The following is a 19,548-nucleotide window of genomic DNA, read 5'->3' on the forward strand; positions in this document are numbered from 1 at the left end:
TTTTTCCTGGCAAACCCAGTTCCAGTGAGGCATAGCTGATTAGTGGTTGCTGACTGTTCCTATGGTGTGGCAATGAATGCCACAGAAAATAATCATGGAAGACCACAGTAGCACTGAATAAAGCAACTGAGAGGGGTTACTGTAGGAGAGCTTACATTAAAATTTTCAGCAAAGGGCAGGCTGAAAGAAAAGTTTAAATGACTACCACAAGTATCATGTGGGCCTGCAAATAGCTGCCTCTTTAGGCTTAGTGCATACAAATGTTTTATTTATTTTTTGTGCTTATTATGGCAATAATTGGCAGTATTCCTGGCATTATGAGTAGCAAAAAAGCTTAGACTGAATGAACATGGAAAATGAATCAACTTTTAATTCTGCAAACCCGGTTTCTCAGATACTCAGAGGAGAAGCAGTGTGTAGAAGGCTATTTATCAAACATATATAATTTATACATGTTCCTTTTCCAGGCTAAGTAAAGGTGGCCCATCCACCTAAGTAAGACTAGTAATTAGTGTCTTACAGGATAGATGACATGTTATGACACTGAGTCCCTTTTCATCCCTACATACTATCAATGCCCTATCCAACCTCTCTCATCAACCCTCTTTGGGATCCAGCTCCTGCCTTAGAAAGACAGAAAGAAAAGATGTGTTTATTTACAGTCCATTAAGATTTTATAACAGTCTGTACTTGACTGGCAAATATACATATAATGTCTACTGATGTAAATAGCGCCCAGTTCAATCTAGGCCACTCCCCTTCTATGTGGCAAAATCCAGCATTAAAATTTCACATATTTCATTAATTGCAAATCTTTTAACTATCCAAAAGGTCACAGACTGGAGGGTTTAGGGGAGGGTTTTTAGCTATCATCAGTATCCTCCTGTCTGGTATCCTCTAATGAAAGGTGAATGGAATTTTTTTATGCTTTGAGAAAAGGTCGGTTTAGATTTGACTTAACTGGGTGTGCTAAATACTTACCTAGGACACCTCTGAGGTGCTATAAGCTGAAGATACCATTTCTTTCATAATTCAAAGGCATTCCTCCAAAAAAGTAGTTTTTACAAATATGAAAAAGGCTTTTACCCCGCTCATCATTCACCTACTTACCAGGGTACTCTCTGGAGCCACATCAGTGCTGCTTCTAGATTTCATTTTCAGCTTTTAAGTGGCATTCCCAGATCCACTGTTTTGCATTTTTACCAATATCTCCTTTATTTTTTGCCTATCTCTGCTACATGTTAATGTGGGCTTTTCTGAGTCACGAAAGTTCTACTGGTGCTTTTAGCAGGAAATTTCAATGGTGTATAAAGATTTCTAAAGGCACCTTCAGGAAAGATTGTAACTTCATGCAGCAACTGTCTTAAAGATTTCATATTAGCAAGCCTCTAACATGGGGGCTTCTTTGTACTACTTTGCCTATAATGCCAGTCTGATCTGCACAGGCAAAAATCCTGGAATTTGCCTAGAGCATTCTCTGTAAGCCTGCCACCAGAAAAAAGGTTAGTACCTGTGAGAAGTTTGGGGGGAAATCTCTACTTCAGGCAAGACTTCCAACACTCAAAGACCTGAAGGAATTCTCAAATATCCACAGTTTATGGAGTCCTCCTGCAAAATTGCAAACTCTTCTTCCTAATCATCAAAGTTTTTCTTTTGGCATTCTCACTTAACTATCCATACGGGGTGGGGGTGGAGGCAAGCATCAGCAAATAGAAACTTAAATTTAAATAAAATTGTACTTTTTAATTGTTAATTTTTAGTTAATCTAACAAGAGAAATTAAGTACAAGTAAAAGCACACAAAAGACTGCTAGGATATTATGACCATTCAGAGTAACCCCAAGTAGTGAGAAGTCCCCAATATACTTGGTGGTGTGAAAGTGTATACAGTTTCCTGGGCAACAGTACAAGACACGTGCATGATAACGTTAATGTATTTCCTTCAAAAGCAAAGGAGGTAGTCATGAGTAAATATGAACGATTAAAAGGGCAACATAGAGTATCCTCTTAATCAGTAACAGAGGTCTCCTCATTCCATCACAAATTGGTTGAAGCAGGAAATTGCCAAACAGATACTTTTTTGCTTGTTATCAGCTTCCCTAAAGGTATTATATTAGATAGCAATTATAAAGCAAGTATCACAGCAGTGCAGTGTTCTCATGTTCACTATATTCTTCCTGAACAAAACCGGAGGGGTGGTATGTTTTCTGAAAAGACAGGCTGCAATTCCCGATTTACACAGTAGCAGCCATAGATCTGCAGTGATGAGAGGGGTCTGAGACACGACTCATTTATTGTTATTGCCCTCTTCTGGGACATATGATAGATTTAAACTTTGTTTTGAATACTCTTTCACATAAAACATCCCATAGTTACTGCAGATACTGGGCTTTTTGACAACGTCCCAGCTTTTTGCATGGATGTGGGACAGCCATCATGACAATGCCCTTTCCTGATCTCTGCCTCAGGCAAATGGTCATTTCTGTGGATTCACATTTTCACTTAAGTTCTTAATTTGTTACAGGGGGTTTGAGAAAGCGTTTCTGCCTTGCAGTGCTCTCTGAACCTTGGTTGCCTCTGATTGCTGGGTCTGGTCTCAATTTCCACAGCCAATCATATGCATATGAATGATCCTAAAGACAGCAAGAGATAGCCATTCCAGGGGAAGATGAGACATGAAGATTTTAGCCAACAAAGCAGAAGGGAGAACAAGCCTTCTCTGCCAGCATGGTTGAAGTTGCATGTGCTGGAAAAGTGACACTGGTATTAGCAAAAAGTATGTTGCCTGCAAATGAGAGAGCACAGTCAACATTAGTCATTCCAACTCTGTATTTATGGATGCTGATTTTTGAACAGTTCAGAATTTGCTGAGGAACTACCCAGTTGCTGCAAAAATGAGCTGAAGTGATGCATTATGCATGAAAAAAAGGGGAGAAGTTTTCAGGAAGGCTGAATTGGAAATAACGATACATTCACATAGAAATGGTAGTACATATGCCTCCAGATACAGGAGTTGTAGATGGAGAAGGAGTAGATAGCAGTGGCAATGTTCTGGTAGTCATAACCAGGGTCACCTTAGTTCAAGAGCAGGATAAAGGTGAGCTGCAGATACTCCTAATGCCTACAGAGGCAATTTTCTTCTGAAGACAAGTAGACAAAACCTTGAATTTTTGGGCAGGGTAAAAGGCATTTAAATGAAGCTAGAAAATTATTTTGTCAGAACAGGCAGGGAGGGTGGGACAGGAAGCATTCGTTGAAGTGTTAAAAAATGTGAATAGCAGAGCAAATTCAGCTCTAAGGAGATAGTTCATATTAAAGGAAGACAGAAAGAAAGGCAGAAAGGAGCTGTCAGGGTGCATCAGACAACAAACTCTAAGGTGGGAAAGTTGTTCTTGTACTGCTGAGAGCATCAAATACAGATATCTGTCTGCCCAAGGTGAAGTTATGGGAAATGTAGTCTATTTAAGTCCTAGAAGACACCAAAATGGCAGCAAGTGGTAAGATGGTCACTTACAGATTTTCACAGGATATTCAGTTGTTAACGTTTAGTAGTGGCAAATTTAGTAGTGACAAATTTCCATCTTTGTATCAAACACTGCTTATCCAAGCCACCATAAAATTTTAAACTGAATAAAAATGGAGAAGATTTTTAGAAGCATTACAGTCATGCTACAGGAAGAAGGTACTTCTGTTGCTTCTGAATGATGACGCCCATTTCAAGCCCTGTAAAGAGATTATTTTTAGCAGTCTATGGCAATGATAAGTAAACCATATGTTTCTTAGAACTTGAAACCCGTACACCATGAACAAGTCATTTATTATAAAGGTGAGATACTGTTGTGCTGAACAGACATGCTGTCTAAAGTATGAGATTTTTCTGGAGGTTGACACAGAAAGGTAGCTTCCTTGGCAGTCCCTTGCATTTTTAAGTAGGTTATTTAAGTATCCACTGGCATTCCATTTAAAAATTTTTAGGCAGGGAACATTGGCTTTTACCAGTACATAAAGTATTAAGACCATATAAAAAGATATATAAATACAAAACACATTGTAGTTCTTCAAGTTCCACACTGACAGGGTGTAATGTGATATGATGATCACAATACTATCTATATCTCAGGATTAAGCATGATGGTTCAAAAACCAGAAATGTAACTCATACTGGTAGCGTAACTGAGAATTACGATATTCTCTACCTGCAAAAGTAAGCATTCAAAAGCCGATGTTGCCTCTATCTGTGATGTTACTGCAGATGTCATCTACCCCAGCTCTGAATGGAAATACTGATAGTTTTACAGAGTAACACATGGGAAACATTAACAGATACAGTCTATTTGAGGGCCTCAACACCTGTTTCTCAGGGCAGAAAGCATCTTATAACACAAGGTGATAATGTCACACTGTGGCATCCTCACAGAGCACTGAGGCGAGAGTGCAGTATCACACACTGCCTTAGTGTCAGGATTTGTAGTGTTAAACTGGAGACTTTTTCATAAGCCTGTCGTCTGTCCAGTGATAATCATGGCTCTCGGGGAGATGCTGGCTTGGATGCTAAACTCTTGGCTTTTGCGGTGAACTTTTTCAGGTCTTCCAGGTGTTTCCTTTCGTTTAATGAATTAGCTGCCCACAGCCAACTTAAGCTGATTCAACTTTTTATTTGCCAATTGCTATTAACATCTTGGACATACTTCGGATCATTGCTTAGATGGCATAGTCCCTGCCATGCAGATCATTTACTCTCAAGTCCGACAGATTTCACCGAAGGCCTAAATCTTCACTGTGCGAGACCCCATCAGGAAAGAAGTGTAACAGCTGCAGCCACCTGGGAGTGCGTGCAGCCCTGCAGCTGCAGCACTGCTGGTAGGAAACCCCCAGGAAAACAGAGCCCACAGCAGAAGTGAAGGCTGTGAGCCAGAAGCATGCAAGTGTCCTGCAGAGGCTGGGCACTGGCACGGCAGGATGCAGGAACACCAGCGCAGGAGTGGCAGGCACCTCTACCCACTCCCAGCCTCCGCACATCATCCCCATGCAGGGTCACACCACCCTGAGGCATCCTGGGAGGAGATGCTGTTTCTCTCTGCTGGCTCTTCTCCCAGCTCCCAGCTACTTGCCGTACCCCTGCTCAGCTCAGCAGATGCCCGACCCAAGCGTGGTGGGCGTGCAGAAGAGGGAGGCAGGAAGGGCTGGCACCTTGTCAGAGAGAGAGTCATCAGGGAGCTACAGGAGAAAGGCATTTGCACCTGCCATTGGTAAGGGGGGTAGCTTAAGGAGGAAAAGGAGATACCGGGGAAGATGATGCCACACATGATTTTCAAGGAACGTGGCTGCAGGCACCCATCCCAGGGGAAAGCTGAACGTTTGCAGAGCTGGCAGACCTGGGTGCAGCACACCCACCTCTGGCATGCGCGTTTCCCACTCCAGCTGGACACATGCTTTGGAAGAGCAACGGTGCTGAAGCTGCCAGCACTCAGGAGGAAAACAAAGCAATCTGCAGAGTATATGACACAACTTGTTGGTCTGAAAGGCATGGGAGATTTCAGACATATGAGACACAACAGATCTTCAGAACAATTTGCTCCATGCTCCTGCTTCTGCCAAAGCAGGTTTGCTCTAGGTGTTGCGTGAATGAGTCCTGTTAGCTACTCCCACATCAGCCAGAAATCTCAGTGTAGTGGAGGAATTATTATTTGCTCTGTTCATTTAGCACACCATCCCCTTTGCATTGTCTGTCTAATGTACAGTGAGCAAAGCCCATAAACTAGATCTCTTCCATCTTTTTATAGGAGTATGGTGGACTGATATATTAATGGAATTTAAACCACTTTGTCCAGTCAAAAAGTACAGGATTCACCAAAGTAATCTCTAAGATGTTTCTTAAATAGTTCATTTAGACTTGGGTTTTTTTGTGGAACACACAAAATAACCACACAAGACTAGCTAGGAAAGATGCAGTTGCAGTTAATGGTACAATGACCATCTGCTGTTCTGTTGTATCTTCAAGCCAATTTTTAAAGTCATAAATTAAGCCATTGTGTATTATTATGGGGGTCTTTTTCCTCACTGTGTCCATGGGACTTATGTTGCTGGGGATCATTATCTTGCAGTAACAGAATAACAGCCTTTGGCAGCCCCTCACATATGCATGAGGACAGTGTCAGTAATTCTGTGGAGCTCTATACCATTTACAGAAATGTACTTTATGTATGCAAAATTCTTTGAGGGTCAAACCTTTCCAATGACAATATTAATCTAGTGCTTTGTAAATGTTATTTAATCTTCATAACAGTGTTTGGATGTGGTATGGTTATTTCCATTGGAAAGGCCTTGGATATTATGCATTCTAATGCATGTAGACCTACAGATCATGTTTATTAGAAGGAAAACATTTCTCACCGCAATAAGTGAGAAAAGTTTAGAAATCTGTTTCTTTCTTAGGCAGTAGATGCTTTTATAGTATAATTATTTCATTTCTGAACTTAGTATATTAATCTTTTTTCCAACTGCTCCTTAGCAAGCTGGAAAGTGCAAAAGCCTTCAAAGTGGAACTTCAGCAGCAGTGGTAGAAGAGTCAGGAAAACAGAGATTTCCAAAAGCATAAGCAAAAAAAAAAAACCCTCAGAAAAAGTCCCCTTCCATCTTCTTAAAATACTAGTACACAATTTCTCAAACTTCTCCAGGCGTTTACCCATCAAGCTAAGTCTGAAAAGACTTGTTCATTGGCCATGCTCTAAATGACCCATTTGTCTTTTCCAAAGTTTTTCAGTGCCAGAATTGCCTCTTTTAGATGTTTAGATTTTTGTGGAGACAGGCAGCTCTCTGAAGATGCAAATATGCACACTCATGCAGAGAGCTCCTGTAACTGCAGAGACTGCTAATGAACGAGCTGTCTAGTCCCCATCATACACTCCCAGGGCTCCAGCGCCTTCCTGAGCTTTAGCTGGAAAATTCCTCCATGCTGACCTGGCACTGACTCCTCGCTGTGACAACACAATGGGATCCATTCTCCTATCGAGGATACATTATGCACATAAAAACCCTGTGGCTGAAAGGAGAACAGACCCCTTTAGCTTTAGCATGACAAGACTCCTTTGAATGCTTAAAGCCTCTTTCCAGTGAACTGTGCTGAGGATGGAGATTACTTTCTCCTTTCCCCCTCCTTTGCTCCTTCACCCTTGCAGAAAGCCATAGCAGTATACCTAGCACCTCTCATCTGTATAAGGCTCTCAAAAACCATGTTCATTCTTTCCAGTCAGTTTTCTCTCTCCATAACTTGGGTACGGACACACTTTTTATTTTAATGCAACTGGCATTCACTGGTTGATGGTTCTGCCCACCCCTGTAGCACAGTGGCTTTGATGAAACTGATAGATCAGGTGCTCTGGACATGCAATTTGACATTGGTAGATATGCCTGATGATTGGGAGACAACATGGGTGGAGTTACTCAGAGTCAGAATCTGTAAAAAGTACAGACAAAAGACGAAATTCCCGCCTAGCAATTCAGTGAGACCCTGTAGCTGCCAACAAGTCAAGTGACATCCATCTCATACATAACTGGCATGATAATTGTTCAGATAATTACTAATTTTGATCTACACTATTGACTCCTATAACCTTTAGATGTTACATTATTTAGATATTATACCAATAACACTATAGCAAACCAAGCCAACAATTCAGGACAACACCAAAAACAAACAAACAAAAAACCAACCTGACATGACTCCTCTCCAGCTCCTTCTTTCTTCCAGAAAAACTCAAATAAAGAGGCAGCTTCTGAAGATGGATGAAATTGCACTGATTCAAGGTGGAGAGACAAGAATTGCAGATTTGAATTCTTGCACTGGAATTCCCCAAATTTCTAATCCCGGCCCCTGTAAAAGCAGATGTTTTATCCGAAGGGCAGAAACAACCACATAATAGTTTAAAAAAGGGTTTGATCTAGAGGTCTCTGAAGGAGATAGAAGTTGCCCTGTTGCCTTCAGAGACTTTGGATCCAACTGCAAGAAAGTATGAAGTGTAGACATATCTTTTTTAATGGCAGATAGTAACCTCAAATTAAATAATATTTGGACAACTTATTTGTATCACTTGTGGTAATGGATTACTTCTTAGTCAAACTGTAATATATTCATAAGAATAAAGTAGTAATTGGTGGTTTATTCTTTAAATGACTCAGAAACAGCAGGATGGGAGCATAAGTTTTGTTTTAAATGTGATAGCAACTTAAGTAAAATACCTTGTTTGTTTGGAGTTTTTTTGTAATATTGTGTAAAAAAAAGTTGTATAATGAAATCATTTAGTATTTATTTTATTATGTGTACCTTCTACTCAGAGGGTTGGCATTATTGTTCCTAACAGTGATGGATACAAGCAGATCATGCCCTATGACCTCTACCATCCCCTTCCTCGGTACGTAAAACAGTCAACCAGATGGTAGAATTAACAAATACATTTACTTCTTTTTTTTCTCTTCTCTGCATTTCTGCTTTACTCTCAAACTAAGTTAACAGATGCTGCTTTTCTCTTGCTCTGAACTCCTGCAGATTAACCTAGAGATGTTAAGTGCTAACATGTTATTATAAATTCTGTTGATGCAGAACTGAAATGATATTCTAGCTGAAGCAGCAACGCATAATTATTAAGTGTGTGGCCCCTTACTTTCTCTCTTTCCTCACCCCCCACCCCCACCTCCCCTTTTCTCTCACACCTTTCCTTTTTCTTCCCTTTATTCATCTCTAAACAGGACTATAACCTGTGGCTTTGTAATGAACCATCAAACTTTCCCTCTCTCTGGCGGTGCTACTTCTTGCACGCTTATAAATTGTGAAATTTTCGGTTTAGACAGTATTAGTTTTGTGTTCTCATCCTGCAAACCCGTGTAAATGCCTTCCCCAGGGGCATTAATCCATTGGCTTTTCTAAGAAATCAGAGATCGGGGCAGGAATAGGATCAAGGCATGATATGTATTATTAATTATCTCACAATTAAAATGTCTTTAATGTAAGACCTGAGAGTCTCATGGATATAATCACATTAGTAATTATTCTTAAATCAGTGAATAAGACTGGTGCTGATAAAAATGTTTCATAGCTGAAGGATAATAACCTTTTGGTTTTGAAATGCTGCCTGGACATGCAATAGTATTGTGTTGTGTTTCCTTCTTCATTAACTTATTGTGTCATGGAGTATGAAATTACAGAAAGAACTCCCTAGGCAACTTGTTAGTCTCATCCTGGTGAGGAAACAACCTCCCTCAAACCGTGATGAGGCCTAATGCAGAGACCTTTCAGCATCAGTGTGCAAGTGCAGTGCATTGGTGTTCACAGAGTTGCCAGCCAAATCATGGACCCACCCCAAACTGGGTGAGAAGACAAGGAGAGCAGCTTACTTGCAGCTTACTTTATCAATGATCTGTGTCATTTGGATTAGGCTTTTCTCTTCCTAGCTAAGTCATTATCACCAAATGTTTGTGAGAGATATTTATAAATATATCCCTGCACCTAATTAATTTTTTCTGGAAAACACTTTTATCTGTTCTTTATTTTAAAAAAGCCCACATACATACCTCCTAACTGCAAAAATTAAAACTCTGTTAGTTAGGAATATAGAAGCTAGAATATTAATACAGGGTTTAACACTCGAGGTTTGAATAAAACAGGTTTTATTTCAATTGTGTACAAAGGGTATGTACATTGACAAAAAACAGAGAACAATTTTGTATCAGAGAATGATACAGCATTACGTAACAGTGGAGGGACTGTATTTAAGGAAAAAGCATCCTGACCTGGCAGCTAGGCAGGGGCCTTTTTACTGCTGAAGAAAATCCAAAATAGAGGATCAAAATTCCCTGAGGCATTTGGCTTTCAGTAACACTGACAGCAAAAAAAAAAAAATAAATCATTCCCTTAAAAATGAGCAAAAGGCTGAGACTGTTTCTCAAGCTGTTCTGGACTGTGGTCTCACCCCATAACAATCCCTTTACATCCACTTTCCCAGCCACACTCTTCTTCTTGAACCCCCACCACCAATTGCTGAGGCTGCAACCGCTGTCAGGGACCTCTGCCCCTCTTTTTCCCTCTGCTGTTTCGCTGCTGCTGCCCCACTTCTCCCTCTCCCTCACTCCTACATGTGCATCTATGAACGCACAAACAGGGCTCAGGTCTTCCTCCCTCGCCCTGAGAGGGAAGACACAGCCACATGTCTCTTCTCCAAACCGCAAAGGCAACAGAAACTGAATAGACCACGAGACTGGCATGAGACAGGACAAAGTCAAGGTGATAAAGTTGTCTTTTCTCTGAAACTGCAGAGTTTAGGCAAAAAAAACCCCAAACCAAAAAAACCTCAACCAAACCAGGGAGGCCCTGATTGCATTACCTGTCTGAGACTGGGACCTAATACCAGGGACACATGACAGCAACAGGCACTCCAGGAGAATTGGAAAGTGAATCTGGGAAAGCATCTTTGCAAGATTTCCCTACTGCAATCGCTCAGCCTTGAATTTTATCACAAAGAGGGAGAGGTATGGTTCAGTGGATATCATGGGTACTTTTAATGCACCACCAATTCCTTTCACAAATTCTCAGTCAATCTTGCACACTTTGTACCTCGAAAGAAGCTGTGACGCCTGCCTTAAGAGCTGTGCAACAGAGAAACTTCACATTCCTATCTTACATTCATACAAAACCTGAGGACCAAACTGCTTGCCTAATTTTAAGCTGCTTGGTATTGTTAAGGTTGCCTAAGGCATCTGGAAACTTGTCCCAAAGACTCTGTGGAATTCCCTGGTGCCACGTTGCTTTTATGCCTGGGAAAAGCTGGCTCAGGCTGGCTACAGCAGTTTCTGTTGTTCATGAGTTTCAGTTTGAGGCCTCTTCATTTAGATTTGATAGTGAGAAACCTTAGCTCTATGCTGGGAAACTTGTTCAGCAGAGCCACAGGTAACACATTTGAACTAAAAATGTTGCTAAAATTACCTGTTCATGACGTATGTGTCTTATGCTAAGTACATCATGATGCATATGGCATGGTGTAAACATTGTTTCACCACTTCTTAGTGATAAGTCATAGAATTAATCAGTGACATTACTATTCATAAACAGCTATTACCATAAGCCATTTCACATTGAGTTTTATGGCACTTTCAGCCAGTAGCCAAGTATGGGTACTGCTTACATATACTGGAGCTGATGAGAAAAAGATGGGTTGATATGATAAAAAATCAGAGGGAAAGATAAATATTTTTCATATTGCTTAACAATCTTGGTGATCCTGTACTTGTTACTTAATAAAAATAGTCCCTTTGTTTTAAGTGGGAGAAAAAAATCCTCACCTTTCACCTTTTTTCCTTCTTGCTTGAAAGAAGAAACGGGTGGGGGTTTTTCTGCAAACCCTAATTTTTTTAAGTCAAAAAACGAAAACTTACAACCAAAATCATTGTTTCAAATGTTATTTCTTCCTTACCAAAACCACATTTGCTTTTGGGGGGAAAAAAAAATTGTGAAATGTTTCCAGGTAGATGGAACACGCACACTTTTATACCATTAGACATGCACAGGATTATACAGGAATAACCACACTGGATCATGACAACAGTTCCAGATCCTCTCTGTGACAATGGCTTGAATGTAAGAGAGGAAATACTAGAGTATTTTATATGGGCAGACAGGTACACATATAAAGCAATACATACATTATTGTATATGCATCAGTGTGAAAAAAGGATTATTCTCATAAGTATGCATAGCTTTTCAGAACATACACATTTTTCTGTGGATTTGCCATTACATTCTCAAATGGCACTTGAGGAAAGATGGTTTCTCAGTTCCTCTCCCTGCCTCAACTGTAAGGAAACAAGGCCCATGTGGTTTATCCATCAGAGGCCATGTATCCTATCAGCACAGTCACATCTTCTCTTTGGTAATTTCCTCCTTTCTTCTTTTTTTTCCTCAACTTGGTTGTTTCTCTGGAAAGAAACACTGCTCTTTCATTGTATGTTTTTGCAAAAGGAGCATCAGCTTCAGAGCACACTGAGCTTCCAGTGATTTGTGAGAAAGATTCCTTGGAACATTACAAATTGCGAAGATATGATAATCCCATCAATTAAATAAAAGGAAATAAGTTAAAAGTATTAGAGTTTCTGTGGTAGTAGTCACTGGGTTAGTGGGAGAGAGGAGATTTCATATTACTAATCTGTGACTTAAAGACAGCAGCCATGAGTGCGCTTTGCTGTTTTGGCCATTTATGAAAATATATATATCTGATTAACTTTTACTAACAGTCAGAAAAAAATCCCTCCTGCAGATAGCAGTTTATGCATTTGGGGGGTGAGGGTGGGCGTGGGGCAGCAGGGGTTCCTTTTCCTGATGCCTCTCTGTTTTGGTTTGGTTTTTTTCCCCAGATGGGAAAGTACACCCTGGACTGCCTGTTCCTCATCCTGTGGAGGGGGCATTCAAAGCCGCAGCATCTCATGTGTGGAAGAAGACATTCAGGGTCATATCAGCCCTGTGGAAGAATGGAAGTGCATGTATACTCCAAAGATGCCTGTTGTCCAGCCTTGCAATATATTTGACTGCCCAAAGTGGCTTGCTCAGGAATGGTCTCCGGTAATCAGCTTAGCTTTGCTGGTTTTGTATTTACCGCACTAGGAATATATCTTAAATTATAGTTTAGTGAGCTTGTGGAAGTAGGAACATTCACTACTTTCTCTCTTTATTACCATGACCTCTATTTTAAATTATGTTATTTGTGTAACTGCAAAGTAAATACTCAGGAATAATGTATCAATAAGATTAACATGATTAAGGACAATGATGGAAAAATAAATCAGATCTGTAATGTTAATTAGTCACCTTCTACTAATAACAGACTGGGAACATAAACTAAATGCACAGAACAAAATGAGTGAGCACACAGTGATGTATCTTTATTACAACTTTTCACCCATAAATTGAATATCATGAATTGCTGAGAAATTTCCAGAAATACATAAAGCCATAAATGACCCTGATCTTTGATGCTTGTGGTTGTCTGTTCCTGACTCACCTTTCCTTCTGTATCAAAGTAAATATCTTTGAAATGTCCTTCTACAAAAGTAGAAAAGTACTTTGATTTTGTACATAAAGACTGAATCTTGAATGTAGTTTCTCATCACCCCAGTTTCTCAACAAGTAAAATGGGTTTTAGAAGCTAAGCTAGCTCACTCACAGGTGAGGTGCTCTTGACTGATTGCAAAGTGTTTAGTGATTTCCACATAAAAGCGGCTATCCAAGAGCAAAGTAATATTGGTAGTATCTATAGCCCTCCCCACTAGTTGGTAGTTTTGATCCTCTCCTGTGCAACCATTTCTGAAACAATCTGTACAAGGGGGAAATTGATGTACCTTACAAAAAATAAATGAAAAAAGACTTAAGAAAGTGTCTGAGGGAAGAAAGCCCAAATAGTTTCCCATTCTGTTTGGTGCCATGTTCCAAAATAGCTGAGTGTCACCCCTGTTAACCCATAAGCCCCAGTACTTTGTCCAAGCAAAGCAGAGTGGCTCCTGATGAAACTGACAGGGTGTTACTGAACATATCCAATATGGGACAGATGGCCACAAGCCAAGTAGCCAATGCTGAGAGAGTGACACTGCAAGAGAAATCCAGCGGCAAAATGGCCAAACCAAGTAAATGAGCAGAGCAAAAAGGCAAAAAATTCTGTCACTTTTATACCTTATCCATAACTACCAAATGTTACGAATAATTTATGTTCAGGCTTGGGTGTTTCTGCACCGTGTTTTGCTCTCTGATGTGCACATACTTCTATTGCATATTCCCCTTTTATTTGTCACTCCTGTGACATATCACACACACCTCTTTTTTTTCCTTTTTTTTCCTCAGTGCACTGTGACCTGTGGACAAGGACTCAGATACCGTGTGGTCCTTTGCATTGATCACAGGGGGCTGCATACAGGAGGCTGTAGTCCTAAAACAAAGCCACACATAAAAGAAGAGTGCATTGTACCCACTCCTTGCTACAAACCCAAAGGTAATAAGGCGGAAGAATTCTCATAAATTTGTCAGAGCTCTTCCATGTTGAGCAGTTTTGTTTTGTTGCTGGTAGCACTGTTTCCACCTGCACTGAGTTGTGAATTTGCACCTTTAAGGCCTGCCATTCCTATTCCAATCTGCCTGCTAGCAGCTTGGAGTGAATGCTGGCCCCGTCCTCTTTCTTACAAGCTCTGGGGTTTTCATTGTTAATTTGTGATCAAGCAGACCAAGCAATATAAATGTAAATTTGACTATAGTGTAAGCAGGTTTGACCTCACTGATTGTATCTGGGCTAAATTTCCCTGTATTTTAAAAGAAACTAAATAAATAAATAACATTTATGGTAGATAAATGTAACCATAATTTTAGATTGCCTGTTCATAACTTGGAGCTTGAAATAGGTCAGAAGCAAGCATTGTGTATCCCAACATGAAATTCCTCTTACTAGCAAGGCTGCAAAATTTGTTAGACTGTTAGGCTTGAAACATCTTGTAGCAAGGAGTACTCACAATTTGTATAGAAATGTTTCTTGACTTGGGCCTCAGACAGAGAGTAATACTGGGGTAAATCCCCCACATTTTGTTGAGAGAAGGAGAAAATATTTCTGCAGCTGTTTGGAGGTTCTTACAGGGTGGGAATGTTAGAAAAATCCTGGAGACTGGATTGAATTAATGGGCAGTGGCCAGGTGCAGCAGACACGGGTATCTGACCATTTCCATAGATACATGAGCAGGCATGTGTTTGTGCATGTATACAGCTCTATCGGTACAACCTCTGTGTCTGTATGCTGACTAACTTAGGGAAACTTCTGGGCTACAGCAATGCGAGTGAACTTAATTTCCCTAAACTGGAGGCTTAAACCGCACCATAAGAAGAAATCAATTCCTTTTAAAAAAAAAATTGCCATCCTGATACATATTATGAACATTTGTTATGAAGGCGTGTGAAATAAGAGTGACCCGTGACCTCTTGCTGATCCAAGATGGAACAGTGAAATTTGGAATTTTAATTTCTGCACTCAGTGGCCAATGATGGGCACACTTGCCAAGTTTTAAGATTCCAGTTTATCTGGACCATGAGAGTTCACTGAGTCTGTCAGACATCAAAGTGGTGAAACCCGGACACAGGGCCTCTGGGGAGCAATGGGTACATTTGCACTGTACTTTGCTGGCCAACATAAGCTTACTCCGTCCACCCTCCAAGATGAAAAAAAAAGGCCCTGTGACTGTATTAGCATGACCCTGAGACTCACAGGGAGATGTGTTTGGGCTCAGTCAGTCAATTGCTTTTGTGGGGCTTTATCTGTTTATGGTGTTCGGCGTACAGGTAAAGCAAGATCCTGTCTGCCTGCAGCATACAGTGTAAGCAAAATGCAGTAAGACACCAAAAAAATCAGGTATTGCAAACCACCCACAACTGACTTCTGCCTAGGGAACCTGAGAAGGGTGCAAGACCAGCTAGGAAAGCTTTGCTTCCCTGCATGTGTCAAGAAGTCTCTTCCAATGGGACTTGTCTGGGAACAAAGTAAATTGCTGTTTGCTGGAAGCCCACCCTTGCAACAGAGTGGCGTCTTTACCCTGCATAAACTCTTATGCTGTCCTTTACAGAACATACGTGATTGATTTCTGATTGTAGGCAGTTGTTTCTTTCTTCCGTTTTTCCCATGGGATGGAAAGTCCTATGCAAAGCATACTGTTTTGCTTAGGTTTAATTTTACTCCTCATCTTGGTTCCTCAACACTCTCACATTCTCCCTCCATAATGCAAATGGTAATGTTTGAAGACCCTTGTACCTGAAGGCTGAATTGTGATATCAGAAGAGAGTTGGACCGGATGATATTCAGAGCTCTCTTCCAATCCAAATTATTCTATTTATGTGCTGGAAACTTGTCCTTTATATTTCACAAATCTAGAGTTAGAAATTTAGAGCAGTTCTGATAGCAAAATACCTCTCCTCTGTTGAATGTTTTAGTCTTAGCCTGCTTTTTCCTTCTGGAGCTGGATTAACATAAAGCAGAAAAACAATATTCCTAGTTGACTGATGCAGCAAGACAAAAAATGTGGAATTCCCTCTTCTTTTAACACACTGTGCTAAACAGAAATAGAATGCAAATAGCTAATGTAATTTATTTCATTTTAGTTTATTCAACCACTGAAGCATTTTATCTTGCACCAATAATGGGAGAAAATAGGATATCCCTGGATTAAGTAACAATCCTCAGTTTCAATAGAGAAGGTGTATTCATCTAATACATCTTTCTATACAATATAGGATTTAGGTGTTTTTACTGGAACTGTTTTATAAAAGGAGAGATTTTACTTTAGTCTCCAAAGGTAAAAATTCCTCCTTAGCTTATGTTAGGAGTGCTTTTTATTAATTTTTTTTTTGTCAAAGCACACTGTACAACATCAACATTTCTAATTCTCTAACTCATTTTACAGTGTAGGTGATAATTAACTACACCCCTAAAAAAGTTCTTGAAAAAGTCACACAACAGGCAATGGTACACAAGAGCTTTTGCTTTTTACAAGCACTTGTGTCCAAGCAAAGAAGCACAGAAGTAAGATCTGGCTTTCCAAAACCCATAAAACAGGCTGCAGAACATATAAATAGAAATATCTCCTATGTATTTAGGATAACAAATGCGGTAAAATATAGATTAAACTAAGAGCTGTGCTGGCAAATACTCATCCTTAAACGGCACTAATAAATATGTTAGAGTAAGAGCTTGGCAAGCTATTTCTAAGAGAGAGGCATAGTAACTCTATTACTGTCTCTTTTTTCCTCAGTTAATAATTTGCTTCAAGGAAACTTGCTTGACTAAAGTTGCAGTAGCTGTGAAATCAAGTTGTAAGTTGTTGTTCCTCTATCATACAGCTGACAGATGGGAAATTTTGTGTGCATATGTGAAAGGTTCACTGTTATGCACACCGGCGTCACAGAAAATTCCCAACTATTCTGAATGACATTAATCTGCTCCCATCGGCAAGTACAAATCCATGCATCATATAAACCCAAAAGGCTTAGGTGATTTGTGAGTGGCAAATAGATCTGGCCCTGGTTCTCCTCAGAGGTCTGAGTGTCACTCCATTCTATTTGTGTTTTTTCCCCTGATCCTAGCCCAGAACATTTTGTTGAAATGCAGAGCTCCTTCTCAAATTACAGTGCCAAATTTGCTCTTGCTTTATACCCCTGTAGAGCTAAAACAGCTCCACCGCCTTCAGCTCAAATACTCCAGTTTGACACCGCACGAAAGTGGAGTTTGGCTCGCAAAGCGGCGTGGCCCCGTGCTCCGCAGAGCAGAGCAGCTCATTACACTGCACACACATCCTGGAGGGGAAGAGAAGCAGCTCTACTGTTTTCCATCAGAAATGACAGAAAAAGTATCAAGCTCATTTTTTTAAATCCACATAGCTGATGAACTGATAAACTTAAAGTTGAAAAGTATAGCTGAGCCATTTTATTACGGTTTCTCTGTTTTTCTGTGGTAACACTTATCAAATCAGGGTTTTCTTCCTTTTTGTCATCTATCAAAAATGAGCTTAATGTGTCTTCTGAAGTTCTAAAATTTAAGGGTAAACAAGGATTTTATGTATTTTGCCTTTGCAGTGCCAATGGAAGCCTGTTACACTTGCAAGACTCCCTCCAAAAAATACTTTCCAAAGTGCCTACTTTGGCATCGCCCAGTTGCATAGTCTGAAAAGTGACTTAATTTGCCTTTATGGCTTTAGAACACCATAGCCCTTCTAGCTGCAACAGTGAACTATCTGGCCATACAACCTTGTAAGCGTTAAAGTCCAGGTGACGAAGGAGTTTCTCTCCCACTCTCCTTTCTGTCTTTCTTCTTTGTGCTCAGCCTCCATGTGGATGAAGGCACAAGTGCATCACAGGCATGCTCAGCGAGAGAGGGGAGGCTGGCACATGTAGCAGTGTTACTGCATACTTCCTATTTTCACATGCTTGTGTTTGTTCCGTAGAGAAACTTCCTGTGGAAGCAAAGTTGCCATGGTATAAGCAGGCTCAAGAGCTGGAGGAAGGAGCAGTAGTGTCTGAAGAACCATCGTAAGTCTTAAAAATTTGCATACAATATGTTCTCATGATGTGGAGATCTGGGGCTTACGCTGAACTAACACAGTCTCTTGAAATTGTATTTGGCTTTCATTAGAGTGTAAAGGCTAAACCCAACCTTGTGGAAATCAGTGGGCTTAAGGCTGTGTCACACTTAGGTATGAAGAGACAGAATTCAAGAGGGCAAATGCAGATTTAATTTGAACAAATATATACATGTTTTATTTAAGGTCATTTACAATAATATTAGAGTGAGAGTCTGTCTACCTACATAGTTATATGTTCCCCACTACTACTGTATCTCCACAGCTTAGCACCTTTATTTATTCTCACAACACCCCTGTGTAGTAAGAGGTAAAATACAGTGGTGATTCCCCCTCATCTCTTCCCCCAGGAGGAGTGTAGTAGCAGCAAATAAAATGAATTAACTTTAGCAGAAAAGAAACTAGAAACCTCAGCCCTGTGGTTTGGATTGCCTTATCATCACTTATCTCATCATTTCAGGGATTTTCCCCTCCCTGCTTTTCTAGCCACCTCATGATCTTTGCCGAGCTACCTTTGCAAGATGGATCTCAGTCAGCACCTTGTACCCTGTTAGTTGCTCTTCCTCCTGCTGCAGACCGTCTTGGGTGGCAGGTTGGCCTACGTACATCCACTGACAGTTCCCTTGCATTAGGGCTGCCTGAAATGATGGAAACTGTACATTTTCCTCCTAGATGCATAAAATTAACTCATTGTGGCCCTTAACTGTAACTTTTTTGTTTTTTCTTTTCCTATTCGTTTGTATTCTGTTTTGTGAAAACATCACCATTAAGTTAGAAAGAGGTGGAGGGCATAAAATTGTTAAAGGTAATGCTGAAGGAAAAAATATTACAGTAAAAAGCTGGAAAAGAACACTTCCACTTAGGGTTGATATCTGCCTTTTTAATATATCAGTAAGAAAATCTGACTCTATGAATCTGACCTGGTGTAGCCAGGTTCTTCACACAGTGCTATTGAAAATACAGTCCAGCATTTTCTGCATGTGCTCCATTTCATTAATAGCAGGACTGGAGAAAAAGTTAGAAAAATTAAGTGGTTTAAAAAAAACCTCAGAATTTCATTCAGAATTGATTTTTATTGTCATTTATGGATAATTAAACTTCCTTAGCCCAATAAAATTGCAATCAAAAGGAAGCTGCAGTAAAACTGGTGTACCATATAAACTTTAGCAATGAGGCTGAGAAATTAAAAATACTGTTATGATTATGGTTTGGATTTTTAATTCTGGAACTGTGATAAATGCATGCTATAATTGTAACTTCTGTACACAGCTTTAACCAGTATCCATTTCCTCATGGTTGAGCACATGGCATTTTTTATTGCAACTGCAGCTGTGTATTAGACTAAAAACCATTGTTTGCTATGCAATTTTGGTATGGTTAATCTCAACTGAAGTAATTTGAAACTGGAACA

The 19,548-nt window shown here is 40.1% G+C and overlaps 1 protein-coding gene across 1 annotated transcript in view; it reads left to right on the top strand.

The window, feature by feature from the left end:
* The window catches only part of ADAMTSL1 (ADAMTS like 1), a 213,624-nt gene that overhangs the window by 96,534 nt on the left and 97,542 nt on the right, over nucleotides 1-19,548 (top strand). Inside the window, exons 10-13 of the mRNA XM_059833532.1 lie at nucleotides 8,360-8,410; nucleotides 12,399-12,603; nucleotides 13,876-14,023; nucleotides 18,003-18,087. Of these exons, the coding sequence (XP_059689515.1) occupies nucleotides 8,360-8,410; nucleotides 12,399-12,603; nucleotides 13,876-14,023; nucleotides 18,003-18,087 (489 nt within the window). The remainder of the gene's footprint in view (nucleotides 1-8,359; nucleotides 8,411-12,398; nucleotides 12,604-13,875; nucleotides 14,024-18,002; nucleotides 18,088-19,548) is intronic.

Source organism: Gavia stellata, chromosome Z, assembly GCF_030936135.1.
Source record: "Gavia stellata isolate bGavSte3 chromosome Z, bGavSte3.hap2, whole genome shotgun sequence".
NCBI lineage: Eukaryota > Metazoa > Chordata > Aves > Gaviiformes > Gaviidae > Gavia > Gavia stellata.